The 27,040-nt window shown below is 49.8% G+C and overlaps 10 protein-coding genes and 1 non-coding gene across 12 annotated transcripts in view; 8 read left to right on the top strand and 3 right to left on the bottom strand.

Annotated features, from left to right (window-relative positions):
* The window catches only part of FOXG_07525 (MFS transporter, SIT family, siderophore-iron:H+ symporter), a gene marked incomplete at both ends in the record, with an annotated part of 1,485 nt that extends 1,110 nt beyond the window's left edge, over positions 1-375 (top strand). The window contains one exon of the mRNA XM_018386108.1: positions 3-375. Coding sequence (XP_018243219.1) covers positions 3-375 — 373 coding nt within the window. The remainder of the gene's footprint in view (positions 1-2) is intronic.
* A 1,157-nt stretch (positions 376-1,532) lies between these two features.
* Positions 1,533-3,000, top strand: FOXG_07524 (uncharacterized protein; the record flags this gene model as incomplete). Its single annotated transcript, XM_018386107.1, has 4 exons — positions 1,533-1,786; positions 1,831-2,068; positions 2,111-2,849; positions 2,897-3,000. The coding sequence occupies exons 1-4, from the start codon at positions 1,626-1,628 to the stop codon at positions 2,998-3,000; spliced, it is 1,242 nt and encodes a 413-aa protein (XP_018243218.1). The 5' UTR covers positions 1,533-1,625.
* A 289-nt stretch (positions 3,001-3,289) lies between these two features.
* On the top strand, positions 3,290-4,636 carry FOXG_19501 (uncharacterized protein). Its single transcript, XM_018399722.1, has one exon. It carries the CDS (start codon positions 3,901-3,903, stop codon positions 4,522-4,524), a length of 624 nt encoding a protein of 207 aa, XP_018243217.1. The 5' UTR covers positions 3,290-3,900; the 3' UTR covers positions 4,525-4,636.
* A 396-nt stretch (positions 4,637-5,032) lies between these two features.
* FOXG_07523 (uncharacterized protein) lies at positions 5,033-5,731 on the top strand. The gene is made up of 2 exons (XM_018386106.1): positions 5,033-5,211; positions 5,296-5,731. The coding sequence occupies exons 1-2, from the start codon at positions 5,067-5,069 to the stop codon at positions 5,580-5,582; spliced, it is 432 nt and encodes a 143-aa protein (XP_018243216.1). The 5' UTR covers positions 5,033-5,066; the 3' UTR covers positions 5,583-5,731.
* Positions 5,732-5,949: 218 nt separating this feature from the next.
* On the bottom strand, positions 5,950-9,275 carry FOXG_07522 (uncharacterized protein). The gene is made up of 5 exons (XM_018386105.1): positions 8,911-9,275; positions 8,702-8,786; positions 7,774-8,658; positions 7,146-7,725; positions 5,950-7,089 (listed from the first exon to the last, which is right to left on the bottom strand). The coding sequence occupies exons 1-5, from the start codon at positions 8,926-8,928 to the stop codon at positions 6,132-6,134; spliced, it is 2,526 nt and encodes an 841-aa protein (XP_018243215.1). The 5' UTR covers positions 8,929-9,275; the 3' UTR covers positions 5,950-6,131.
* Positions 9,276-10,043: 768 nt separating this feature from the next.
* On the top strand, positions 10,044-13,217 carry FOXG_07521 (AGC/AKT protein kinase). Its single transcript, XM_018386104.1, has 4 exons — positions 10,044-10,502; positions 10,549-10,680; positions 10,726-12,272; positions 12,323-13,217. The coding sequence occupies exons 1-4, from the start codon at positions 10,481-10,483 to the stop codon at positions 12,527-12,529; spliced, it is 1,908 nt and encodes a 635-aa protein (XP_018243214.1). The 5' UTR covers positions 10,044-10,480; the 3' UTR covers positions 12,530-13,217.
* FOXG_19500 lies at positions 13,156-13,254 on the bottom strand. The gene has a single exon. It is a non-coding gene; the product is annotated as a tRNA-Leu (tRNA).
* Positions 13,228-16,967, top strand: FOXG_07520 (glucose-6-phosphate isomerase). 2 transcript variants are annotated; one of them, XM_018386102.1, is made up of 4 exons: positions 13,228-14,888; positions 14,938-15,471; positions 15,516-15,622; positions 15,666-16,967. In XM_018386102.1, the coding sequence occupies exons 1-4, from the start codon at positions 14,389-14,391 to the stop codon at positions 16,181-16,183; spliced, it is 1,659 nt and encodes a 552-aa protein (XP_018243212.1). In that variant the 5' UTR covers positions 13,228-14,388; the 3' UTR covers positions 16,184-16,967. The 2 variants fall into 2 exon arrangements, with proteins under 2 accessions (XP_018243212.1, XP_018243213.1); XM_018386103.1 differs by having other exon boundaries at positions 15,516-16,967.
* Positions 16,968-20,095: 3,128 nt separating this feature from the next.
* FOXG_07519 (mannitol-1-phosphate dehydrogenase) lies at positions 20,096-21,638 on the top strand. Its single transcript, XM_018386101.1, has 2 exons — positions 20,096-20,263; positions 20,313-21,638. Exons 1-2 carry the CDS (start codon positions 20,224-20,226, stop codon positions 21,446-21,448), a joined length of 1,176 nt encoding a protein of 391 aa, XP_018243211.1. The 5' UTR covers positions 20,096-20,223; the 3' UTR covers positions 21,449-21,638.
* Positions 21,639-22,248: 610 nt separating this feature from the next.
* On the top strand, positions 22,249-23,670 carry FOXG_07518 (uncharacterized protein; the record flags this gene model as incomplete). The annotated part of the gene is made up of 1 exon (XM_018386100.1): positions 22,249-23,670. The coding sequence occupies one exon, from the start codon at positions 22,249-22,251 to the stop codon at positions 23,668-23,670; it is 1,422 nt and encodes a 473-aa protein (XP_018243210.1).
* A 2,315-nt stretch (positions 23,671-25,985) lies between these two features.
* On the bottom strand, positions 25,986-26,953 carry FOXG_07517 (uncharacterized protein). The gene is made up of 2 exons (XM_018386099.1): positions 26,300-26,953; positions 25,986-26,221 (listed from the first exon to the last, which is right to left on the bottom strand). Exon 1 carries the CDS (start codon positions 26,687-26,689, stop codon positions 26,330-26,332), a length of 360 nt encoding a protein of 119 aa, XP_018243209.1. The 5' UTR covers positions 26,690-26,953; the 3' UTR covers positions 25,986-26,221; positions 26,300-26,329.
* Positions 26,954-27,040: the final 87 nt, after the last annotated feature.

The following is a 27,040-nucleotide window of genomic DNA, read 5'->3' as shown; positions in this document are numbered from 1 at the left end:
AGGTCTGTACCTCGCGCTGTACCAGGTCGGCTCGGCCTTTGGAAACGCCGTCTCCGGTGCCATCTGGACCCAGGTTCTCCCTGTGCGACTTGCCCAGAGTTTCTCCAGCCCGGAAACGAGACTCTCGCAGTGTACGCCTACTCTCAACCTCTGTCTGCCATTCTCGACTTCCCTGTTGGTTCTGACGAGCGTGATGCCATGATTGATGCGTATAAGCATGTTCAGCGCCTGCTTACCATCACCGGTATCTGTCTTTGTGTTCCTCTCATCGCGTTCTCGCTGTGCTTGCGTAACCCCAAGCTCACCGATCAGCAGAACTTGGTTGAGGACGAGAAGCCTGGTGCGGCTGCTGAGCGCTCTTCGGCATCTGCTTAGAAAAGTCAAAGGTATTTAAAAGTTGTATGTAATGATGTAATATGGTAATTGATCTGGCCTGGGGCTATTTGTTTAAATTTCTAGTTCTCTATGAACATGTGATGAATTGATCAACTTAGTTGAAGTTTAATTGATGCTCTGTGAGGTCAGTCGTCTTCTCACCCCGTCTGTAGGCCCAATTGAGGTCAGTCTGGGCATGATTGCATGGATTGGTCAATTGTTATGCACAATAAGACCCGCCCAAAGATCTACGTCCATCTCGAAGCCCAGCGATCCTCAGTTCTGGGTCCAAGCCAAGTTCTTCTGGTATTCTGATCCAAGCGGCCGAAGCTGCATTTGATGTCCACATGAACAGACTCACACCCAATTGATCCTCATGATTGATGTACCTCGATAGTCAATTTATTTAACCAGAGCTGTACCAATGCCTGTCTAGAAATCTTCAGCTGAAAAAGGCCAAGAGCTGATAAACTTTTTGATATCCAACACGTACCTGCATATCTGAATTCATCACCAATCAACCTCCCCAAGAATGTCGTCCCGCTGCAAGACACCTCATCTCATCACACTGCAAGGAACAAGCTTATCCTCTCGTCTAACTCTGTCCAACCCACGAAAATGTCAAATCATCCCATCTATACCCTCAGATCACGAAGCTTTTATTCCAGTCCAAGATCGCCCCAGCTTCATCTTTATCGCATCATTATCGTCTACATGTCATCAAGATATCCCGTCCCTTCACCCAACTTCTCTTAGCCAATCCATTTTCTTCCTCAACGGTCGCATCAACGGGCTTCCTCGTATTCTCTGCATACAAAAAAACCTCCGAAGATACCGTTTCTCACACAGCATGTGGTTCGTAAGCCATTGTGACACGTGTTGATAAGGTTCTCATCTAAGAGTACGAGATTTCCCCCAAGAACGCCCAAACTGTAGTTATTTAAAGCTGATTCCAAGGATGATCCTTTCTCTGTGGCTTGCGATATTGACGGGCCTCAAAAATATCTGGTAATATATTGGTCTCATCAGCCGGTCTTAATCTGTTAGTAGTGGTGTTTTATGCTGTGCTACACCAAAAGTTAAAATGGCTTACTCCTCAAACTCGCTGCACTGAGACCTCAAGAAGTCATTCTGTTGAGCATCATACAACTAAAATGGGTATATAAGATATGACTTTGTCGTTCAATGTTGGATCATCAAGTGGCCTAGAAGGCATCCGTTCGTTACAGTCATTCGTTTAAACCCTCATCATGAAGTCAATCACTCTCCTTATCGCCTTTCTGGTAGGCTTTTCCATCGCATCTCCATGGAGCACGCTCTTCAGTCGTTCTCTTGACAGACGACAAGCTGGACGATGCGGAACTGGCTTCGGAACAGTCTGCGGACGAAATGAATGCTGTTCCAGCGCTGGGTAAGTCACTCACTCCTCCTTGAATCACGTACTGACCTTCGAAGATGGTGCGGAACTGGATATCTTTACTGCTCCGCCCCTTCGTGTCAGATCGAGTATGGTCCTGGCTGCGACGCAAACGTTCGTCCAGGTGGCCCTGATACAACGAATGTAGCTCGCCCGAAAGTTGGAAGTATTCCGTATGGCCAAGCTATTTATCGGTGTAACCGCAATGGAGACATTGCGTTGACGTATGATGATGGACCGTATACTTATACTGAAGACCTTCTCAATCTCCTCCAGGTACGTCGCAAGCTCACTTCAGTATCTCTCTAACAATTACAGCGATACAATGCTAAAGCGACATTCTACATCACCGGTCGCAACCTCGGGAAGGGCGCTATTAATGATCCAGATACACCATGGCCAGTTCTCATTCGGCGCATGGTTCGAGACGGCCATCAAATCGCCAGTCACACATGGTCCCATCAACGTCTCACGACCTTAAGCCGCTCCAAATTCTGGAACCAGATGATTTACAACGAGATTGCATTTGCTGATATTCTCGGTTACTTCCCTACTTACATGCGTCCTCCCTACTCTGCCAGTAATACCACTACAGATGCTTGGTTGAATGAACTCGGGTATCATATCACGTACTTTAATCTGGATACAGAGGGATATCTACACGATAGTCCAAACATGATCAGCACATCTAAACAAATCTGGGATAATACCGTCGAGGGTAGAAGTCCGGCTACCAACAAATGGCTTCACATCGAGCATGATCCCGTGTATCAGACAGTCTACAACCTGACAGAATACATGCTCCGCTCCATCCGCCGCAACAACTTCACCGCCGTAACAGTAGGTCAATGTCTCCAAGACCCCCGATCAAACTGGTACCGCACCGTCTCCTCCTCCCCTTCCCCCACATCAACATCCTCACCGTCCCCAACATTCCCCGCCACGACAAACGGTCGCTGCGGCTCACGACACGGCGGCGCAACATGTCGCGGCGAACCCAACGGCGAGACATGCTGTTCGCAAAACGGCTGGTGCGGCGGGACGAGCGATCACTGCGGTAGAGGATGTCAGCCTGTGTTCGGGACGTGTAGAGACACGCCCGAGCCAGCGGCGCCGGGGAGATGTGGAGCTGCGCATGGGGGCGCGAGGTGTACGGAGAGTGGATGGGGATGTTGTTCGAGGGCGGGATGGTGTGGGAGTACGAGTGATCATTGTGGGACGGGCTGTCAGAGTGATTTTGGGACGTGTAATTAGCGTATCTACTGGGTCAGATGTGTAATTAATTGGGTATGTGTACAGAGTGCTAGACTAATGTGTTGGAGAGTGGAGGAGGAGGATGAGAAGGATGTAATGTTATGCCCGAGGAAACCCCCGATCTCCATTGATCTACAACATTGACATCAGTTGTGATGGCAAATGCTCGGAGGGAATTATGCCGATTCTTGGCTGATGTTTAGAGCGTTGTGGTTAATTTAGTCGTATTAATTTCAGGGGCAAGCCATTCAAGCCACGAGCGTGATGCTTAATTTAGCGGAAGCTTGTTTACATTGGTCATTTGACAAGGCATACTCTCCCTGCCCTCTGCTGCATATTCCCTTGCCTCTTTCGGCTCTCTCTCAGTCTGTGTCCAGAGTTTAACTCTATGCAGCATTCTTTCGCACTCGATACGAATACTACATTCCACGGCAATCGACGGTCAGACTCAGCTTGACGTAAACACTCTCCACACCAAAACGCACGCCAAGCCTTCAGCCCCAGACAACAGCAAGCTTGGGTGGGTTTAATTGGTCAATTTGTACGCTATCCTTTCAGCTCAGGCTTTGATTGACGCCAAAACATTCGTTACCCCTGAGTATGCTGTAGGGCTGATTCGTGACTGGATCACGGCACATGGACCATAACTAATATCACATTGGCGAGACATGGTGAATCCTTCGGGCGGTGGGTGGAAATGAAGTGAGACTAGCTACGGTACTAGACAGGCCATTTACTGGGGAATATAAACTATTAAAGGATGGCTTGATCCTCTTGTTCTGCCTGTCTCTCCCTTCACCACCACTCTCTCTATCTTCAGTCTATCTCAAGTTTAGATACCTCAGACCTTCAAAATGCAGTCCATCATCCTCACCTCCCTCCTCGCCACCGCCGTGAGCGCCAACTTCATGGCCCACCCCCTCATGAAGCGCGATCTCCTCGCTCCCCGCGCAACCGCCCCAGCCGTCGGCGGCATCACAGGAGAGTGCCAAACCGCCATCCTCGACGTCTACAAGACGCTCCCCACGCCTCCCCCCGCCATCGTCTCCGACCTGACCGAGAACCCCCAGACGGACCCCTGCTCCTTCAGCACCCCCGCCTCCCTCTCCAAGGACTACGCCAGCTACAGCTCTCAGATCCTCTCGTGGTACAGCAAGAACGAGGACGAGATCAAGTCTGCGCTGTCCGAGTGCCCTGAGCTGAGCCAGTATGCCACCGCCGTTCCTGTCTGCGCTACTGCTGCTCTTGGTGGAAAGGGTGGTTCTGGGGATGCTACTACCACTGCTGAGAAGCCTGAGAAGACTTCTGCTTCTGGTGACAAGACTACTGCTGCTGCGGGTGGGGAGACTTCTGCTGAGAGCGAGGCTTCTACTCCTACCTCTTCTGCTGCTGCTGTTGAGACTAACGGTGCTGCTCGTGAGGGTGGTTTCATCTACGCTGCTGCTGCTGTTGCCGGTGTTGTCGTCGCTGCTCTGTAAGAGGTCTTCGACGAGGAGAGATGGTTGGCTATCTGTGAGATTTAATTTTATCTGCTTTTAATACAAGACATGTCTCTTTCACAAACCTCGTCCAAATGTAATCATGAGCACCATCAAACATGTGTGAACGTCGTCTCAATGTAGTCATGACATCCAGCCTAATGATTGTCCATCATCCAACCGTTTGAGTGTAACGCCACATCCATCGGCTTGGTCTCACTACAGTCCAGGCTTATTTTGATGATTGGCATTCTTTTTTTGACTACATTGACTCACAGACACTCCATTTTGTGTCAAACAACATGCACTAACAAACAACCAGCTACAGTTGACACTCCATCACATTCACTGCCATCCCTGCCCTCAACGCCAAGACACTTATTCGATCCTGCCAAACGCCGCAACAAAGAAGATGACAATTCCACATGGAGCTCCTTTCCTCATGGTTCAAAAACCGTTTGATCTGCCTCTTTCATCATTCATAAATACCATATCGTCCCCCTCTCTGCTCAACCAGAATCTCTCAACTTACAACTTTAACCATGGACGCAAAACTCACCATCGCCGACAAGTTGGGCCGCGGGCTCACAAACAGCATATTCTTCGTAACTCGCAAATGGAAGGTCATCATGCTAAGCTACGTCTTCATCATCTCGATCGGCAGCGCTCTTCTCTACCTTCACGACGGTTCGTCTCTCTTCTTCCACGTTTCCCTCTCTGTCCTTCTCCGTACCCTGCTCTCACATCATTAACATCTACTAACACCCTCAGAACAACAACCCTCCCTCCACACCCGAAGCTGGGGCGGTTTCGACGAACGTCCCCGTACAGAGAAATGCTACCGCCAAGAACGCACCGCCATGATTCTCTCCCTCCTCTTCGGAACTCTGGGTGTCGACCAGTTCTACGCACATCACTGGCCTCTCGCTGTGTTCAAACTCCTCACCGTCGGGGGTTTGGGAGTCTGGGCGTTTGTTGACATGATCCTTTGGATTGTTGGCGGTGTGTATGGGACGCCTGGATGTCCTGGGGGGAGTTCCAAGGGATGGCAGTATTAGGATGGATGGGGAGAGGGAGCTGTTGGTGGGAGTGAGCAGTCAGTTATCATTCTTTGTTGATGGATTATATTAGTGGTGTTGGCGAGATTGCAGTGGTTTGGTGATGGGTTATTAAAAAAAAAAAAGGGCAAGTCATTCATTCTTTGGAGTTTAGAAATGTCGGTTGACTTACACGAAGTGACTGAAGCTGCAAGTCTACGGCACAGTTTCCTTTTTGAGATCGCTCAGCCTCACCTTCAGCTCGTACGGCTTCGATACAGATTAGACCCTGATATCAAGATTGAGCACTGCGCTGAACACCATTTCGGGGTCCAGTTGAGGCTTGCCTTCAATAAAGCCACTTCACAAAGGCCCATCTGAACCCCCGTCCACCAACACAGCCATGTCATTGATGTCACAACATGTCACTACAGCACAAGACTCCATCACACATCACAAATAACTGCCATGTTTCTTTTCATTATACTCATTGATGCCATAGCAACCCTGACGAAATGACCAATCCTTTTCTACACCAGCCATCTAAGCATAAAAATCACATATCACATTCTACTCCTCGTCCTCCTCACTCTCCTCATCCTCAGCTTCCGGCTCGCTCTCAGCCTTCTGTCCATTAACGGGCTCCGTCACACTCACGCCGCCCTCCTTCTCAAGTTTGAGCCACTCATCCCACTCGGGGAAGAGCTCGTCGTCTTCACCGGGAACACCGATCAACTTGGCCACCCTGGCCTTCTTGTTCTTCTCCAGGTTCTCCTTCCACTCGTGTACTACCGGTACAGTCAGGCTGGGCTGGTAGGTCTGAGAGAAGAGGACGGCTTCGGCGAGACGGCCTGTCTCGGTGAGGATCTTTGTGCAGGCTTCGATGTTGCCGAGGAGCCATTGGCACGAGAAGGCGACGTTGTGAGAGCCAGCTTCTTGTGCTTGAGCCGCAAGAGCAGCGAGACCATCGCGGTCACCTGTTGATGAGTGGAGAAGCAAGAGAGATCCGAGATCCTTGGCGTGGGTGAAGCACTCAGCAGCAAGGGCGACATCCCAGGCTGATAGAGCAGCGTCGCCAACAGTCTTCCACTTGTGATCGGCATCAGCCTCACGAGCAAGGTCCAAAGCAATAGCAAGCTCATTCAATGCCAGTGCAAGCTCAAACTTGTGCTCAGGATCTGTCGCAACCTCCAAGGCAAGCTCCTTATGGCCTTGACCTTCCAAGAATCGCGCAATCTTGTTGAGTTGGTCGTGGGGAATTGTTGGTAGCAGCTCAGCGGCTGTCTCCATATCCTCTCGGAGGACAAGAGTCTGGTACTCGAGAACGGGAAGTGACAGACCGAAGGAAGTGACGTTAACATCCTTGTCGGCAAGGTAAATTCGAGAATCGCGCTGAATGTAGCCCAGGATGTACTGGGGCTTGTCGAAGTGGGAGACAGTGTAGGTCTGGTCGCCGACAAGGTAGTTGAGTCGGTTAGTGCTGTTGGTGTAGATGAAGCAGTCGCCGATCCATTCGCCAGTTCGGACACTATATCGTTAGCATGGCAGATTAAAGGGGAACGTAAAGGGGAACGGGTAACATACGACTCGCTAATGTCAGTGATAACCTCAAAAGCGGCCTCGACACCATCCTCCTCAACTTCACCAGACTGGACAGCCTCAACATAGTTCTCGCGAGAGAATCGCAGAACGTAAAAGGTATCCTCACAAGCAATTGTCACCAACTCGCCGCTATCAGACCAGTAGACCTGCTTAGGCTCAACCTCAATTCTTCGAACGAGACCACCAGTAGCCCAGTCGAAGAAAGAGACACCACCTTGACCTGTAACACCGAGAAGAACGCCACCATGGAGTCTCTCGGCCTGGAAACCAACATCGAGTCCGCCGCTCTTCTCGACAAAATTCTTGAAGATCTTGACGCTCATGGCTGACTCTCGGATAGCAAAGTCGTTGCTGTTGTCCTTGGAGGCCCAGACAAAGTCGAGTGCTGAACCGAAAGCCTTGTTTCGCCAGGCGAGGGCAGTGTAGATGATGTATTCGCCATCACCGCAGACAGCGACGAATCGACCGTTGGGGGAGTGGATAAGCGTTTGGGGGTAGACTTCGCAGGTACCGAGATCCTTGGTGGGGAGGGAGATTGGCTCGTTGTCCTTAATAGAGGCATCTGACTTGTTAGCTTAATCCAGTACTGGTACAGTACATGTGTACATACCTCCTCCCTTGATGATTGAAGAGACAACCTCGTTGTGTCGGGCCCAGATGAGCTTGCCAGACGCATCCATGGAAACAGCAGGCTCCTCGCGACCAAGCTTGACAACAACAGCACCATCATCGAAACCAACAGCGACACCCTGCTTGCCCTTTTGATACGAGACACACCAAGCTCGCTCTAGACTGTAGTTAAGGGATTGCTCGAATCGGTAGGTGTTGGCGTGCCATATTCTTATCGTACCGTCCTCGGAACCGGAGATGATGACGGGCAATTCGGGGTGATAGCAGGCAAACGAAACGTTGTTGGTGTGACCTTCGAGGGTAGCGATCAGGGACTTTGTAGTGTAATCCCAAATCTTGACAGTTCGGTCGTCAGATGTGGTGAGGAGATAGGGCTTGTCGGAGTGAGGGTAGTAATCGACGTGGTTAACACCCTTGGTCTCATGTGCCTCGAGGGTGAAGTTAGGAGTAGAAGATCCAAGGCTCCAGATCTTGACAGTTCGATCAAGACAAGCCGAAGCAAAGGTGTTTGTATCCTTGGGGTTGATGGCCAAACCCATGACATAGTGACCATGACCCTCAAAGACCTGCACACACTTCCAACCCTTCTCCCAATCCCAAAGCTTGATGGTCATGTCATCGGAGGCAGTCAAGACGAACGGCTGTGTGGGGTGAACGGCGATAGCTCGAATGTAGTCGGGGTGCGCCTCGAAGGAGGTGATCTTCTCGGAGGTGTTGTAATTGTAGACCCGTAGTTGGAAATCATCGGAACCGCAGACAATCCAGTTTTTCCTGGCGATGAATCGACCGGCGCGAACGGGGACATCGGTGAGCTCAAAGGTCTTGACGATCTGTTGGGTTTCGTGGGACCAGATGTAGACGTGGCCTATACTGTCAGCATTGGATCTCGAGCTGCAAGGTGGACATACCGCTGTAGAGGGTTGTGAGGATCCATGGCTCGTGAGGATGAAAGTCAATGCCCTTGACTCGCTCACTGCGAGCGTAGAGCTGGCGCTGTATTGCGAAACGTGTCAGCTCAGATCGCACAAGTAAAGCTGCCGCCGCAGATATTGAGTGCGCTCGCTGTGAATAGCATGACGCTAATCGTCGGGCGCATTCAACAGATCCCCAAACTGACCTTGACGTCTAACTTCATCTTGTCGTGTGTCGTCGCTGTCGCGTTGCGCAGTTGAAGTTGCAAGCTGTCCAGCAAGGGCGGTGATATCGAGGTAGTGGGGTCGAAGTTAAGAATCCCTGAAGGAGGCTACCATGCGGGATGACAGTGGTCGCAAGTGCACAGAGTTTGGGGGGGGAGCAGAAAAAAACAGAGAGTCAACCGCTAATCATCAATCGTGGTGTTTGAATTGACAAAGCTTGAGCTTGTGTATATTGATTTGGAGCTCCCCGAAATGTGTCCTGCGGCTCTTGCCAGGCTGGCCATGGATGTGGTGTTGGCCTGAAGTGTCAGGCTCCACCTCCTTATCCCTTCTTATCAGGGATACTCCAGAAAAGGGGGTTGTAGGGTAGCTGGTTGAGACAGTCACAGAACTGAATGAGACATCATGGTATTGAGAATCAAGTGCTTGCTGAAATCAATTAAGCTTTTTCTACGTAATATCTGTATACTTTTTTTTTTTTTTTTTTTTAATTGATTTCCGTGGTTGAGTGTCGGTTGAGTGAGGCCAATTGTTGACACACTATACCGTCTGGTACGGCATCACTTTGCATATCCCCAGCGATAAACATTTAGCCATGTGAAGATGAGTCTTGACAAATCTTAGACAAATTTACCCATGTGCAGAATTGACCCAAAATATTCTGATTCTGTTTATAGATCCTCCACACAACTCAGCCAAGATATCTCGACACGCGTCGTCTTCGTACATGATGAAAAGTGTGGCTGTACAACAAGTTGGTTGCTTCACATCAACCATATCAACACTGTACACCAATTGACGCTCTTTGGCTGCTGGCTGCTCAGCTGCTTGGGCATTAATGGCATTGTTTATGAACTAGTCTCGCTTCTCCTTCTCATTTACCCCTTATGTTATGGATTATTTGGCTGGACCTCGCTCTAGGCTTATTCTCTACTTGATCAACAAAGCTAGAGCCCGTGGCTGTGGCTCAAAATCGACCTTACGGGATTACTCCAGACCATCTCCACAGTCTGAGCTCCTGAGTCGCAGACTGAGACACTGTGTTTCTAGCACCAAAACAGCACTACCATCGACCCTAGCTCACAGTGCGGGCTGCCTACGGGAAGATCCACCTTTTCTGCTGTCGCCCAATGGGCCTTGGATGTCATAGCAATCCCCTTCTCCCATCCATCCCCCGTATCCACCTCATTCATATCTCGGCTGGTCTTGTCTCGGGCTCTTGTGCTTCGCCTCCTCCTCATATTCAATCTCTGCCATCTTTGTTCAATTTGAACCTCCTTTCCCTTCCAACCAGTCGGCGCACAGTCTCCTTTCGTCTCGTCGACTTGCGATCTTTCATACAACCAAACAGCGGCCGGTTTACGCTTCCACGCATGCGGGGTTACAAATCATCCATTTGTTGAACACTCTGCCACGCCATCAGCCTCTTGCTTGATCAGGAGTTTGTCAGCGCGCAGTGAACACTCGTTGCTTGACCCTTCGATCCTGCGACACTTGTTGGCTGTCGATCCTTGACCCCAACCATCAAATACCTCGTTGACATCAACAACAATGTCTTGGAAGCTTACCAAGAGTAAGTCTACATGTCCGATATCTGTCGCATCACTAACATCCATCAGAGTTAAAGGAAACCCATCTGGGTCAATCCTTGAGTCCTTTCTCTCGATCCCCCTCTACTTCAACCATCACCGAAAAGGAAAAGGATGGCCAGGCTAGCGGCGCTGTTACGCCTACAACGGAAAATGCCATAGGTGAGCAAACTGGACTGGAGTACCGTCAGTATCTGACTTGAACAGCTGCCTCTGAGGCCATGACACAGGCCCCTGTTGTTAAGCCCCCCAAGCCCGGTATTCTCGTTGTCACCCTCCACGAAGGTCAAGGATTTTCTCTTCCTGAACAGCACCGAAGTGCTTTTGCCTCGTCACACCAAGGATCGATGTCTTCGTCCAACGCTCTTGGAATGTCTGGCTCTGTTCGACCAGGATCTTCACAACGTGTCGCCGGATCATTTGTTAACGGCAGTAACCGACCGCACTCTTCCGCTGGCGGCTTCAACGGCATCCCCACCAACCACGGCCGAATTTCCGGAAAGTACATGCCTTACGCCCTCCTCGATTTCGACAAGGTCCAGGTCTTTGTCAACTCGGTCGATGGAAACCCTGAGAACCCTCTGTGGGCCGGTGGAAACACCCAGTACAAGTTCGATGTGTCAAGAGTGACAGAGCTCGTCATCCATCTTTACATGCGCAACCCGAATGCGCCACCCGGATCTGGACGAAGCCAGGATATTTTCCTCGGTGTTGTCCGCATCAACCCCCGATTCGAAGAGAGACAGCAATACGTGGAGGACCCCAAGGCCAGCAAGAAGGACCGCGAGAAGGCTGCTGCTGAGCACGCAGCGCGCAATGGTCACCAAGGAGCCGAGTGGGTCGACGTGCAATATGGCACTGGTAGAATCAAGGTTGGTGTCGAGTATGTCGAGACTCGAGCAGGTAAGCTCAAGATTGAAGACTTTGAACTACTCAAGGTCGTCGGCAAGGGCAGTTTCGGCAAGGTCATGCAGGTACGCAAGAAGGACACAAACCGAATCTACGCTCTCAAGACCATCCGAAAGGCGCACATCATATCGCGATCCGAAGTTGCCCATACACTCGCCGAGCGATCTGTGCTGGCACAGATCAACAACCCTTTTATCGTACCTCTCAAGTTCAGTTTCCAGTCACCGGAGAAGCTTTACTTTGTTCTCGCCTTTGTCAACGGAGGCGAGCTGTTCCACCACTTGCAAAAGGAGCACCGATTTGACGTCAACCGATCCCGCTTTTACACTGCTGAGCTTCTGTGCGCCTTGGAATGTCTGCACGGCTTCAGCGTCATTTACAGAGATCTCAAGCCCGAGAACATTCTTCTGGATTACCAAGGCCATATCGCTCTTTGCGATTTTGGTCTCTGCAAGCTCGATATGAAGGATGAGGACCGCACCAACACATTCTGTGGTACACCCGAGTACCTCGCCCCAGAGCTGCTGATGGGCCAAGGTTACAATAAGACAGTCGATTGGTGGACTCTTGGTGTTTTGCTGTACGAGATGTTGACAGGTCTGCCACCTTTCTACGATGAGAACACCAACGAGATGTACCGCAAGATTCTATCAGAGCCTCTTCACTTCTCTGATGTGGTTCCCCCAGCTGCCAAGGATCTCCTTACCAAGCTTTTGAACCGCAACCCTGAGGAGCGCCTTGGTGCCAATGGATCAGCTGAGATTAAGGCGCATCCTTTCTTCCATGCTATTGACTGGAGGAAGCTTCTACAGCGCAAGTACGAGCCTACATTCAAGCCCAGTGTGGTATGTATCTTTTCCCAGTCTCTCACATTGAACCCTACTGACATTCGCAGGCCGACGCTCTGGACACTGCCAACTTTGACCCCGAATTCACATCTGAAGCCCCTCAAGATTCTTATGTCGAGGGCCCCATGCTCTCTCAAACCATGCAGAACCAATTCCAAGGATTCAGCTACAACCGTCCGATCGCTGGACTCGGAGATGCAGGCGGCAGTGTCAAGGATCCATCATTTGTCGGTAGTTTGACAGATAACCGATAAATCACTGGGTTGGAAGAGAGACAACGGGTAGACAGCGAGCAGGACTGGCTGACTCGGACATGGTATCAGTCTTGTCAATGAGCCGGCTGAGGAGGGGAACACGTGTAAGCCATGATAAGGGCAACCTAGGAGGTGGAAACCTAGAGGATGAATGTAAATAAGAAGCCTTTATTTGCTTTGGCGTGTTGGAGTTTGATACACTCGTTAGTTCTGTGGATATGTCATTCTGTCAATGTAGATTGTCTTTCCGTGACTTCGTATCGTTGACTCTGCTGTTCATTGTCCATTCTTCTTTACTTGTGACAATGCTTGTTGTTTCGATCATTGTTCTGCGAGGCCAGCATGCTTTGGCTCTCACTGCACTTTCTCATTGTCTTCTGACCTCAGCACGGACTTGAATTCACAACTGACCTGAAGAGACTATTGTATCCTATACTAGAACCCCGAAAGCAAAGAAGTGAACCAATCCCACATTCAAGCTCCAACGGCGTTAGTCAATGCTATTCGGTGGTATGACTCTAATAGCCTTTCCAACGACATTTGCCACAACACCATCACCAACTAACAACAATCGTCAACAAAACAAGACAATGGATGTGCTAGAGACAGCAAAAAGCAAAAAGCAATGCTCACTGCAGGGTTCGAACCTGCGCACATTAAATGTAGCAGAATCCTTAGCAGTTGAAAGCTTAAGTCTGCCGCCTTAACCACTCGGCCAAGTGAGCTATTGAGAAAGACGTGAATTTTCGAGCCGTAGCAGGGCATAAGTACAATGTCACTATCACCAGTTCCATATTGCTAGTTCAGTCTTAGGATCACGCTTTGGGGCTCCATGAGGCTTTTTCGGAAAACGTTGGGGGTCTTTATGATGGATGAGGGATATCATGACAACCCATGCTTGATGAGTCTAGGCTATAGGCTGAATGAAATGGAAAAGTTTTAATTGAGGCTGAGATCGGAGAGATTGCCGGTGTTGGGGGAAAGGTGAGAGTCAGCTCGGTCAGGACAACGAGCAGTTGTTTACTACGTTGCTAGTCAATATGCTGTATGCTGTATGCTGTATTCAGTTTCCAGTGAAGTTTTTTTCTATTGATGAGACACTATCCTAAATCTGTATATATTTCCAGCTAGGATGTACCAGGCAATTGATAAAGACATCTCACGATAAATAAGCTGTCCTCAATGTCTCAGCCGGAGGTGATGCGGGACAACCACGGCGAGTGCGCGGCATAACCGGAGCCCCTTGACTGTAGAGCCTCCACTGAGATTATGACGCATGCAGGATAAAGGAAAAAGAAGGCTAATATGATTATGGAGACATGACGAAAAGATTTGGAAAAGTCCAGTCAGCCAACCTTGATGATTTGTAAATTTGGTAACAATCGTTAAGTAAGGCGGGGCTTTAAGTTATAAGCTGTTGAAGAGCTCTGGTTTTTAGCTCGGAGAGCATGGTGTAGCGTCATGCTGTCATTGGAGGGGTTAGCTGACATCTGTGAGAGAGATGGACATGACTTGGGGGAATTGACAAAATGAGTGATAAAAAGATGTCATATCATAACAATTAGGAGTAGCTAAAGTGGCATCATGATAGGTATCAATCAAATAAACTGTGTAGAACAAGAAAGAATAGATGATGGTTGAAGTGGGATGATGAATGCCCCCACTCCGCCCATGCCGCTCTCTGCTCTTTCCCCTCCCCCTCCATTGGCATTCATCGGAGCTCTACTATGAGACGCACCCAAGACATTCAGAGACATAACCTCATTTCCCCTCCCACTCTTTTCTGATCTGCTATTTCTTCTCTTCTTTCCATCACCTCCATCCTTATCTCCCCATCACTATCTCTACACAGCATCAATATGGCCCCCGCAAACACTCTCCCCGCTTGGTCTGACCTCCAAGCCCATCGCGACAGCGTAGGCAAGTCCTTCGTACTCAAGGAGGCATTCGCTTCCGACCCCCAGCGATTCGACCGCTTCACCCGAACCTTCACCTCCGACGGTGTATCCTCCGAGATCCTCTTCGACTTCTCCAAGAACTTCCTCACAGATGAGACCCTCGATCTCCTCGTCAAGCTCGCCGAGCAGGCTGGCGTTGAGAAGAAGCGCGATGCCATGTTTGCTGGCGAGAAGATCAACTTCACCGAGGGTCGCGCCGTGTACCACACTGCTCTGCGAAATGTTAGCGGTTGGGATATGAAGGTTGATGGTGTTGATGTCATGAACACAAAGGGTGGTGTCAATGAGGTTCTTGAGCACATGAAGGAGTTTTCTGAGCAGGTTCGAAGTGGAGAGTGGAAGGGATATACCGGCAAGAAGCTCACAACCATTATCAACATTGGTATTGGTGGTTCTGATCTGTAAGACCCTCGAATGCTCTGATGATAGTACTAGACTGACATCTTGCAGCGGCCCTGTCATGGTCACCGAAGCTCTCAAGCACTACGGCGCCGAAGACATGACCCTTCACTTCGTCTCCAACATTGACGGAACCCACATCGCCGAGGCCCTCAAGAACTCTGACCCCGAGACCACCCTCTTCCTCATCGCCTCCAAGACCTTCACCACCGCAGAGACCACCACCAACGCCAACACAGCCAAGAAGTGGTTCCTCGAGAAGACCGACAACAAGGGCGACATCGCCAAGCACTTTGTCGCCCTCTCCACCAACGAGGAAGAGGTTACCAAGTTTGGCATCGACAGCAAGAACATGTTTGGCTTTGAGAGCTGGGTCGGTGGTCGATACTCTGTCTGGAGTGCCATTGGTCTGAGCATTGCTCTCTACGTTGGCTTTGACAACTTCCACAAGTTCCTTAGCGGTGCTCATGCCATGGATAAGCACTTCCGCGAGACTCCTCTCAAGGACAACATTCCTCTTCTTGGTGGTCTCTTGAGTGTCTGGTACTCTGACTTTTTCCAGGCCCAGACTCACCTTGTTGCTCCGTAAGTCAGTCAGAAGATGCGAGTATGCAGACTAACAATTATAGCTTCGACCAATACCTTCACCGATTCCCTGCCTACCTCCAGCAGCTCTCCATGGAGTCCAACGGAAAGACCATCACCTCTGATGGATCTTCTGCCAAGTACACCACTGGTAAGTGGATAACCTCCTGCATGAAACCCAGCTAACGTTCCAGGCCCCATTCTCTTCGGCGAGCCTTGCACCAACGCTCAGCACTCCTTCTTCCAGCTCGTCCACCAAGGCACCAAGCTAATCCCCACCGACTTCATCCTCGCCGCCAAGTCCCACAACCCTGTCAGCGACAACCTCCACCAGAAGATGCTTGCCTCCAACTACTTCGCCCAGGCTGAGGCTCTCATGGTCGGCAAGACAGACGATCAGGTCCGTGCCGAGGGTACTCCCGAGGAGCTTGTTCCTCACAAGCGCTTCCTTGGAAACCGACCCACGACCTCCATCCTTGTCGGCGGCGCCATTGGTCCCGCCGAGCTGGGTGCCCTGATCGTGTACTACGAGCACCTCACCTTCACCGAGGGTGCTATCTGGGACATCAACAGCTTTGACCAGTGGGGTGTTGAGCTGGGCAAGGTCTTGGCCAAGAAGATTCTCAAGGAGCTTGATGAGGCAGGCAATGGTGAGGGACACGATGCTTCTACTGGTGGACTGATTGGAGCGTTCAAGAAGTATGGTAACTAAAAGGAGGATTGAGTGTTAATGTGTAGCGAGTGGAACGATGTTGATAATGATTAAGGATAGCATGAATAAGTTTGACGGCCTATGTTCTGGACCTGTCTTGTAAGTTGTGCATGAAACGTACGAGGTGAATGATGTCTCTGTACATGTCCACACGCAAAAGTACTCGTGAGTATGATGAAGAGTGCAATGTAGTATTGATAGCTGTGTACCGTGATTATCTGTATACATATTTCAAATTTCCTTGTTATTCTCAGATGTCGATTCCATTGCACCGTCAAACACGGCACAAGTATACCATGCACCTGCGCGACTTCTCGCGTTCACATATTAAATCGCAACACCTTATCACTTGCATTTATATTAATGACACGTGGAACAAGGCACCTCGGTCAAATGAGTGTTTATGTATGTTTTGTCTTGAGGTTCCGTGTCTCCGGCGGATGTATGTATTTCCACTTTGGGTAGTGTCACTGCTTGAGTAAAGGTGCGTCTGTGTAGACCAGTCCATTCATACAGTATCAAGGCGTCTGAGAGCACTGCCACGTTCTGAGAGCATTGATACCGTTAGAGTCCGGGTGCATTAAGAGTGCTGCGTTTAAGAACATTGGCCTGTTTGAGGGTCAATGGTGAGACGAGCAGGTGAGGTTCAAGCGTGTGGAGTTTTGCGGGGGAATATGGGGAAGAGGGGGGAATCCCTCTGAGGGTGTACAAGGTGGTATGTTTATGAGATATATCACGCAGAGACTTATCACATCGGGGTTATAACGGTGCTTTTTATCGCGGGGGAATCCCCAGACCTGAAGTACAGGAGTGAGATGGAGGGTGGGGAAATGGAGATTAGAGGATTGTGTGTTGGTTGATGGCGAAAGTAAGCGAGAGTATTGTTGGGTCTCGATGTTCAAGGTGCCGTGATGTTGACCATGATCTTGATGTTGACGTTGGCTTATCACGATCTTAACTGTACACGGGAGTTAATTCGGCTCACGTCGGAAACAACATGTTTATTTTCTGAGTCTGGGTTACAAGGCGACGATCTCTTGAAACAAGAACAAAAGATCGTCATTTCAAGTCACGGCATCCGAAGCGAGGTTTGCATGCAGTGAAGGTGATTCCATCTGAATAAGCCGGAGTCAAAGCGAACTGCATCTACCAATCCAAACATCTCTACCAATCAATATCACGAAACAAAACTACCAGTCCGTTCTGGTTTCGTCAGTCCCAACTCCACTCACACTAGCCCTCCCCCAATGCAATACAACAAGACACGGAAGAATTTTTGTGCAGGACATTGTCATTGGCGAGTGTGAGTGGGTAACCCTCTGACGTCGAACTTGAGGCTTTTCACGATGTTCTCGTTCCCGCGTCGATGACGAGATGTTTGAGTGGTTCATTTGCAATTTTTTTCTTGGTTGGAGATATGCTATGCTACATCGGTGTGGGATGGTGGCTTGGACCCCTAGACCCTTGAGATGAGAGACAGTAACAAACGGTTCAATACGTCTCTATCACAGCCTCAGTGAATATGAAGATAGAGATGAGGATGACGGGCTTGGAATTGAGTTCCGAAATTTGTTGAGTCGTATAGGTAACTAGATTCAGCCTGAAGAGATACAGTTTCCCTTTCCCAGATCAACAGGTCCCGCGGTAACCGACCGAAGATAAACTGAAGCCATCACCAATCAGAATACGGCGCTAAACAGGAGAACGCCTGAACGGTCCATCTTGGCTCTGTCACTCCACTGACGGTTGATTCGCTGCAGCGTTATCTACGGAGGGAGGCTATGCTAGAACGGAAGCGGGTTCGTCGGGGTTGAGGGCCGAACGGAAGAAGGTTACGATTTGATCCGAAATGCCTCAGCCAAATGCACTCAGATGGAATACGCCCTTAGAGTTGAGCCAGTTTGAGGTTGAGGGAATTATGCTTGAATAGTGGCATGGTTCGGTGATTCTACGGTAGAGAGAGATGAATACGGTGGCAGAAATGATCCGTTTCACCCCTGGAAAAACAGGAACCAGAGACTCAAGGGAGGGGGAGGGGGGGATAACCCTGGATGTAGGATATGACGTATAAGTATGCAGTTTGAACTTCATTGGGGAGAGTAAGACAATAGCGCTCGTATCTGACGGATGCAGTTACACAGATGATAACGATATTTGTTTACTTGTGATTATCGGTACTAGACCACGAGACAGTAACACAGAGCACGAGATACACCACAAGTCCTATCATTATCTCAACAACTACACGTGCTGTATCAAACTTGGGCAGTCTAGATTTTGTCATACACGCACCGGAAATATTTTGCATGTGTGATACCCCAAGCATTGCCGAAAGTCTTCACATGCATGACGCCCGTTTCAACTCATCATCATCAGTCACTTTGGCTAGCCTCAAAGCACACACGCGAAAAGCCGCCGTGAGCGCCGTCTAATTGATGTCCATCTCCACACCCCTGCATCGTGAGAATAAAGAAAAATAGAGAACCCTTGTTTGGGGCTCAGACGGAGGGGAATGGCCGAAATACCGACGATGTTTGAAAACATATGATGGTGATGATCAAGTCATAAAAATGGAATTAAAAGTGTCATAAAATAGGGGGAATTAAAAATGGAATACACAAAAAAAAAGGAGAAAAGGACCATAGATCGAAAGTCATCGTGATATTGAACAAGTGATGTCAAATGCTGCCCCAGAGAAAGAGAATTGTGGAAAACCTGGGGTGTTCAACTTAGGTTCTGGAGGTACATTGTTAGTGTTGCACTGCGTTGGAGGAAAAAAACCACAGTCCGTCTTCACAGTGACCCACGATACAGACAGTCGACGTCAGAGGTGGGATTGACACGAAAACGGTTACTTGACAAGATATCCACTTTTGACGGATCGAGCAGTATCTAGATGATTCTAGGTTTAGTAATTGTTTCTATTGTCTGATACCTTATTTGCAGTATATATCTCGTGAAAGAATCCCAAGATAAGTAGGATAAATAGTCGTGGCGATATTAATCTGAATAACGAGAATACCCTGAAAATGAAGCATGTGGCATGAGACAGGGTCCTCTCTACAGAGGCACTTTCGGGCAGAGGTGAGGTGAGGTTGCAGTGGGACATGCATGCATAACACCCCCAGCCCCTGTGCGAACACCCTGTAGAGCGCCGGATAACCTCCGTAAGGCAGTGGAGGCGGCTTCACCAGTTACGGTCGGTGAAACGGTAGAGGGGCTGATCCACATGGTGAGGTTGGTCTGTTGATGTGGTTTTATTTGTTTGTCAGCTTATTGGAGGCCTATTGTACAGTTGTCATGTATGAGTGAGCATGTTACTGATCTGTGCCTTCAACTGACAATTCGTTGAGCTGGCTAGATATGGATACGGTTCGGCGAGGCTACGGTGTAATGATAACAGTGAAAGAAAGAGCCAGGAGAGACCGTATCCAATGGATCATCGCTGGGATAGGCACGGGCTAGAGTGTTGGATGGTTGTTTGACAAACAGACGGCGCCAAGCCAAAGAGTCAGAGTGCTGAGGTCACCGAAAAGGACACAGAGTCCACTGTACCGATGATGGCATGGTACAGGCACAGGTACTGATACAACCGTAATGTACTGTACTGTACGGGCTGTGACTGTGAGTTAGGCCGGGCTGGGCTGGGGGCTGTACTTGGCATGGGTCTCCACTTGCCCGAGTTGAACTCAAACTTGACTCGGTGGGACCTGCCAGACCAGACCGGACCCATAACCCAGTCTTGACCAGGGCAGGAACGACACAGTACGTACCATGATGGCATCAATGGGTCCCCTTCCCGTCATCGTCACCCTCTGCCTCACCCTCACCCTCCAAGAAAAGACAAGGAGGGTGGCTTTGGTCTAAACATATAAACTCGTCTCCCCCCCCTCGATACGGTCACCGTTTTCATCCATTCCATCCATCACCACTTCACTCCTAAACACTCTTCTATTGCTTCCTATTTGAGGCATTCGCCTTCATACATTGAGACATTCTTACATATTCCCACTTACACATAACCCCACACAACCACAATCATGGGCAAGACTGCTGTTCACTTTGGCGCTGGCAACATCGGTATGTCTCGTCTCACCCAACGCTCTAACCTCTCATGCTAACTATCCAGGCCGTGGCTTTGTTGCCTGCTTCCTCCACAACTCTGGCTACGATGTCGTCTTCGCTGATGTCAACGACTCAATCGTCAACCAACTCAACAACACTCCCTCATACCGCGTCATCGAAGTCGGCTCTGAAGCTACCGTCGAGAACACCATCACAAATTACAAGGCCATCAACTCGAGAACACACGAGGAGGACCTGATTGAGACCATCCGCACAGCTGAGATCGTCACCTGCTCAGTCGGTCCCAACATCCTCAAGTTCATCGCCCCTGTCATCGCCAAGGGTATCGACCGCCGATCAACAGAAGAGTCTCCCCTGCATGTCATTGCCTGCGAGAACGCCATCGGTGCAACTGATACCCTTGCCGAGCACATCAAGAACAACACTGATGCCTCTCGCCTCGAGGACCACCACCTCCGAGCCCGATATGCCAACTCCGCTATTGACAGAATCGTTCCCGCTCAGGACCCCGATGCTGGTCTTGACGTGACACTCGAGAAGTTCTTTGAGTGGGTCGTTGACCGCACTCCCTTTGAGGATGTTGGCATCCCCGACATCAAGGGTATCAACTGGGTTGACAACCTTGAGCCCTTCATTGAGCGCAAGCTCTTCACTGTCAACACTGGCCACGCCACCGCTGCCTACCACGGTTACAACCGAAGAAAGCGCACTGTCTACGATGCTCTCCAGGACAAGGACATTATGGCCGAGGTTCGCGGTGCACTTATGGAGACCAAGAACCTGATCGTCTCCAAGCACGCTATTGACGAGGAGGCCCAGGCCGCTTACGTCGAGAAGATCATCAAGCGAATTGGCAACCCCCATCTTGAGGATGCCGTCGAGCGTGTCGGCCGTGCTCCTCTCCGAAAGCTGTCTCGCAAGGAGCGATTCATCGGCCCTGCTGCTGAGCTCGCTGAGAACGATCAGCCCATCAAGTACCTTCTCGACGCTATCGAGATGGCCTTCCGCTTCCAGGATGTCCCCGATGACGAGGAGTCCAAGCAGCTCGCCGAGATCATGTCCGAGAACGGACCTGAGGACGTTGTCAAGCAGGTCTGCGGTATTCAGGACAACGAGAAGATCTTCCCACAATTGGTCAACGTTGTTCAGCGCGTCCAGGCCGACAGTGCTGAGGAATAAGCGGTTTTCATTCGGCGCGATTTTACTAGAAGATATGGAGCCACGGGTACAAAGTGGCATGGCATGGCGTTTACAAGATATGACATACAATTTGCTTTAATGGCAGCATGGCGCAGGAAGGACTGGGATTCAATTCGAGCCTAAGGCATGATTATAGATTGATAGCGCTGAATAAATCGGTTGCTCAACTACATTTGATGTGAATAATGCATTGTGATTGCTGCGATTGGTGTGAGTAATCTGACTGAGTTGCTGTTGGTATTGTGACTGGTTAGTGACTGGGAACAGTGGCAAGATGAGCCATTTGTCCATCGGGCCTTACGACATTAATACCGGCCCAACATGGCGATGTCGACGTGGACATGCCGAATCAATTAATCTCGTCAATTGTCAATTGTCGCATGTCCTACCCTGCATCTGCACTGATATCGACGGAGATCGGATGTTGCGTTCCCTGTAGTAGCCGGGATCATATCTCGATATATCGCCAACGGAGACCCGATCCCGTCGCCAACAAAAGCCCCGAACCAAATTTCTCATTCGCTGTAACATTGCCAGAAATAGTCTGAGGCATACGTCGATATCATGAGATGAGATTCGGCCCAGTTTCCTAGACAACTCCACTAAGAGCCGCTAGCGCGACCCTTTTTATCCTTTAACCGTCCGATCGGGAGGTCCGTAATCTTGCATCAGGCCACGATTTGCATACCCACACCAACCAACACCGATCCTTGATCGCCCCACGGCATACACAAAAGAGGATATTGAAGAGAGAAGAGGTTGTTATACGAACGGCGAATATGCTCAAAGCGCTGTGGCTAGCTGGCCTGGCCACCGCCTCAATCACCATCCAAGTCCACCGCGTCGACCCATTGCCCTTCAGCGCGTCAGGTATCGCTACATCAGCCTCTGATCTGTTCTCGCGGAGTTGTCCAGAAGAAGCGGAAAACACAGCCTCACTACTCGCATCATCATTTGATGACCTCGAGGGAAGAAATGTATTCCCCTCGTCGGATGGGTTTGTGAGGGGCGCTGTTGAGGCGTGGGCCAAACACGAGCATCTCATCTTGCGACCTGATGAGATCTGGTTTGAAGTTTTGGCACAGCTGAATGTGTACATGAGTACCCACTCTGAGGCTCTCCGGCATTTATTCGTTGATCACTCTGGGCGCGAAAAGATTACCGTAGAAGGGTTTTCGTGGGACGGTATCATCGGTGCGTTTAGAGGGGAGATCCAGAGCAGGGTTAAGACGGGGTGGTTGTTGGAATGGATAACACCCGGTTTTAGCACTTCGACTGCTCAAGATGACGTTACGGCTACGGTGTTGATGATGGGACTGATGCAGCATTTCTTTGAGTTTGAGGGCATGGTGGTATGTGGAATACCGAGTGTGACGCTTCTTGGGGAGAGGGAGGATTGGGTTAAGCTGGGGGAGAAGGTTGAGATGCTGAAGGAGTTTGGGGACGAGGCGGCTGGGTTTGCGGAGAGGTTGGGGCCGATTATGAAGAGGTTTATTAGTTCCTGGGACGTTGATACTGAAGGGGGTGAGGGTGATGGGGAGAGGAGGTTGTTCTGGGAGCAGATTGTTAGGGCTAAGAAGAAGTGGTCTTGTGGTGAGGGGGCGAGTGAGTGGGATGTCTCAGGGTGGATTACGGGCTTCATGCATTGGGATCGTGATGGAAAGGTTAGAGGAGTCTATGAGGATTGGTATGATAATTGGGACGACGAGGATGAAGAGGAAGCTGGAGAGAAGGATGAAGAGGTCAAGAAAGACGAAGTCAAGGTTGAAGAAGAAAAGAAAGAGGAGGTACAAATCGGGATCTTCCCCAACGACTGGTCCGTCACAATCGACGGACAGAGCTACGTCCCCTGCACCCTCTCCGACATCAGCATCGGCTACGCCAAAGCGCCTCTGACCATGAAGAACTACCCGTCACCAGGCGCCGACACACAAGCCTATCTTGTAGCAGGAAACGTCGGCGTCGAGAAGAAGAATACCCCAGGCGGAGTCATGGCGCAGCCTGTGAGCGGATGGTTTGTTTATGCGGGTGTTGATGCTAATTACAGCGCTGGGCCGTGGCTTGGCAGTGGTGAGGAGTTGGGAAGGATTGCGGGGGGGATTGTGAGCTGTAAGGCTGCTTTGGAAGCGAGCGGTAAAGACGGGGAGGTGAAGGAGGAGGAGAAGAAGAAAGACGGAGAGGAGGAAGTAAAGGATCTATAAATATAATATCTAATGAAAGAAGAGAAGAATAAGATGGACTAATACAGGAGCTACACGGGAAATACAGGCATGGGCGCTTTCCATCCTCGACAGCAGAAGCTGGGCATGTTGTGCACTTTTTCTTTCCAGGCGTCTTCGTTGAACTGGTAGGAATTGCCTGATACGCGTTAGATGTGCCCGGTAGAGAAGATTGGAAGAGGAGAGAATGAGGAGGGGAGAGAGGGGTTTTAGGGAGAGACGTACCATCTCTACGGGCGCAGAGACGAGGAAGACAGCAGTTGTTTGGCTTGGGGATTATGCTGATGTCGTTAGCGGGTTGACATTGATGTTGGGTTGAGGCTTGAGGCTGAGATCGAGATAGAGGTGAGAGATGGGCTGGGTTTGAACTGACAAGGAGTAGGGAAGACATAATAGTGATAACAGCCACTACTTGCCTTCTCAGGAACAGGTTTGTGAACAACCGGCTCAGGAGGAGGAGTAGCAGCCGTGAGTGCGACAAGTGTCAGCGTTGCGAGTGTGAGTTTCATGTTTCTTGCTTTGAGCTGAAACAGTATTGGAGGAGGGAGAAAAGGAATTTCATATAGTTGAGACATCATGGTTTTGATAGTTTGGGATCGATGTGAGATGGGTTCGATGACAGTGAAGTATTGGGGAGTGGATACACGGTTGTTGGAGGTTTTGGATGTTTCTTTGTTGGCTCGAGTCAAAAGCAGGTTTGAGATAAGGCGAGAATGGAAATGAGGTGCTTTGTTTATGCTATTTTGGAAACGAGAATGCTTGAGTTAGAAACGAAAGGACAAATGGTCTTGATGGGCAGTGGTTCTTTTGATGTGAGTGAGTGTTACTGGGGGTTACTTTATCACCTTGGAGGACTATCGGCGACATGTTGTTTTAATTGACACTGGTCCAAAGCTACCAAAATATACCTACCAAACTTACCGAAGTCTTTTCATCACTTAGAAAAGAAGTTCTAAGTTTCCTTGCCTCCTCTTGGGAGTGCATCGTTGTGCTTTTAACGGACAGGCTGTCTCCTTCTTTCGTGATCTTATCTGAGTGGAAGGTCGTCCTTGACTCTCTTCTCTCATCATCATCATCATCAATCTCTCGTCAAATCAAGAACATCAGCATCATCACAACAGTCTGCAATCCTCACATCAATCTCTCTTCTACAATGCCAAGACGTCGAGCCCCGGTCCAAGACAATGGACTGTCACTGCAACGCTTGTCGAGTGGGATCGCCTTGAAATAACGACCAGACCGGCATCTAGAAACGACTTTTCCCTTACAAACTGGCGCCTCTTACATGACAGATTCCATCTGCGAATTAGGTTTTCGTTTCGTATCACCATGGACAACTCAATGAGGGAGATGCGAGATTTTGCGCAGTTTGCCTTTCCTGGCCGGCCGATTGTGGCTGTAGAGGACTCGACACCTTCTGCTCAGTGGTATGGGTTGCTGGCCCAGCGGCGCCGGTCGCTTGAGCCCTCCCAGTAAGTTGTTTGAGTTGTGGGAGATTAGTATTGGTACTGATGAGATGTAGGCTTGGGGAAGACTGGATCTGATGGGACCGAGAAACTTGGGCGCACTGAACTAAGCGATGGAGACGGCTTACAAAACACTTTTTCAAGTTAAGGGTAGAAAATACACAACAGCGACTTCTATTATGCACTCTGAACATTTGCCAATTGATTTTGAGACGTGTTCCTCATCCTGTAGTCGCCGTCAAGTTTATTTTGTCCCCTCAACCTTATACACACGGCGAGTATCACCAACAACTGCGGTCGGACTCGGTCGAGAAAACGCGCAAGTGTTGAAGCTCATTTGAAAAGATGTTATTGGGTATTTGGTGATTTATCTGCTTGGATCCTTGACTGAGTGAGTGTCACTGAGATGCAGGTCACGTCTGGCTTGAGAGGTCACGATGGTGAGGAAATAAGCATTAATACCAGCAAACTATCTTTCACATATTTCAATAGCCATTTCTCGGTGTGGAGCTCTTAAATAGAATGCAACCGCCTCAAAAAGGTTCCGCCTCAATATTCATCCTTCCAGCCAACGTCACCATCCACTCGCTTGATCAGCACTCATGTCGCAGAGACCGCTGAGCTCTCACGAAGCGGTGATTAACTCTTAGCGATAGTGATGAACGATATGGGAACGCCCGAAAAGGCTTGTGAAGATAGAATGGAGGCAACAACAGCCTTGTCGCGGGGCTGTCCTCGTTGGGAACAAATGCGCCTACGGCTGGATGCATCTGTGTTTGTTAGCCTTCGCTGACCGAACGGCATTCTTGCAAGTACGAAAAGATTAGACTTACCCATTTGATCACTGCGCCGTGCTCCAAAGCCTCTCTCATCCTCGGGGTATGCTATGGTCTCCAGTGTCTTGTTACAAAGGTTGGCTGGCGATAGGCAGATTCGCGAGGTCCACTTTCGCAAGTCTTCTCGTCCTCCATAGAGTTCCGAACTCCCTCGAAAATGTTTTCACTCATGTCCTGAGAGTGTCGTGTTCAACACCCATAGGTCTGGTGCTGTACCAATTGCCCTAGGGCCTGTGATGGCGAGGTTGCATTAACAGACCCTCTGTAAACGGTCAGCATTGCTCTAAAGGTTGGCATGAAATTACTAACCTTTTCTTGAGGAACAGCCGTACTGATCCCCTACATAAGCACAAAATCCTTTGCGCACTCATCCGCGAACTCAATGGTGACCTCAGAGTTGACGCGCGCCTTGGTAGTCACCCAGAGCAACCATTCCGCTCCGTCCTCACCCGAAATCTCACGAAGACCAGGCAGAAGTGGACGAGGCGAAAGCGATACTAGAGTCCAGCCCGATGGAAGTGGATTTACCGGGTTGGCGAAAGCGACGATACTCACAGGCTCATTCAGTGACACAGTGAGAATGTCTTTGATGTTGATGAACGTGTGGGGAATGTTCGATACGTACATCCATATCTCGGGAGACTCCTCAGAGGAGTTTCCGCGGAGCCAATCGTAAAGATCAAACAAACACCCCAGCATCACCCTCAAACACACAAAACCTCAATCCCAACAGCCCTCCCAAAAGCAACCAAACCCCCCTCACTAATCGGTTCACCAAAGGCCAACTCCCCCTCCCCACGCCCAATCCTCTCTTCCACATTAACACCAGATTTAGCCATGATGATCGACCACGCACCCTCACCCCCCGACGGCCCCTTTTGAAAGCACGACAGCGTCATGCCCGGAGACATCGAAGGCGGATGCTCCGAGTTCTCTCCATCTTGCCTGAATGCGAGTCTTGCAAGCCATATGTTTCGCGGGCCGGGAACGCGCCAGCAGATGTTAACCTGAGGACCTGATGTGTCGCAGTTGACGACGTAGAAGCCGTTT

This window comes from Fusarium oxysporum, chromosome 4 (assembly GCF_000149955.1).
Source record: "Fusarium oxysporum f. sp. lycopersici 4287 chromosome 4, whole genome shotgun sequence".
NCBI lineage: Eukaryota > Fungi > Ascomycota > Sordariomycetes > Hypocreales > Nectriaceae > Fusarium > Fusarium oxysporum.
This window is presented reverse-complemented; position numbering and strand designations above follow the sequence as displayed.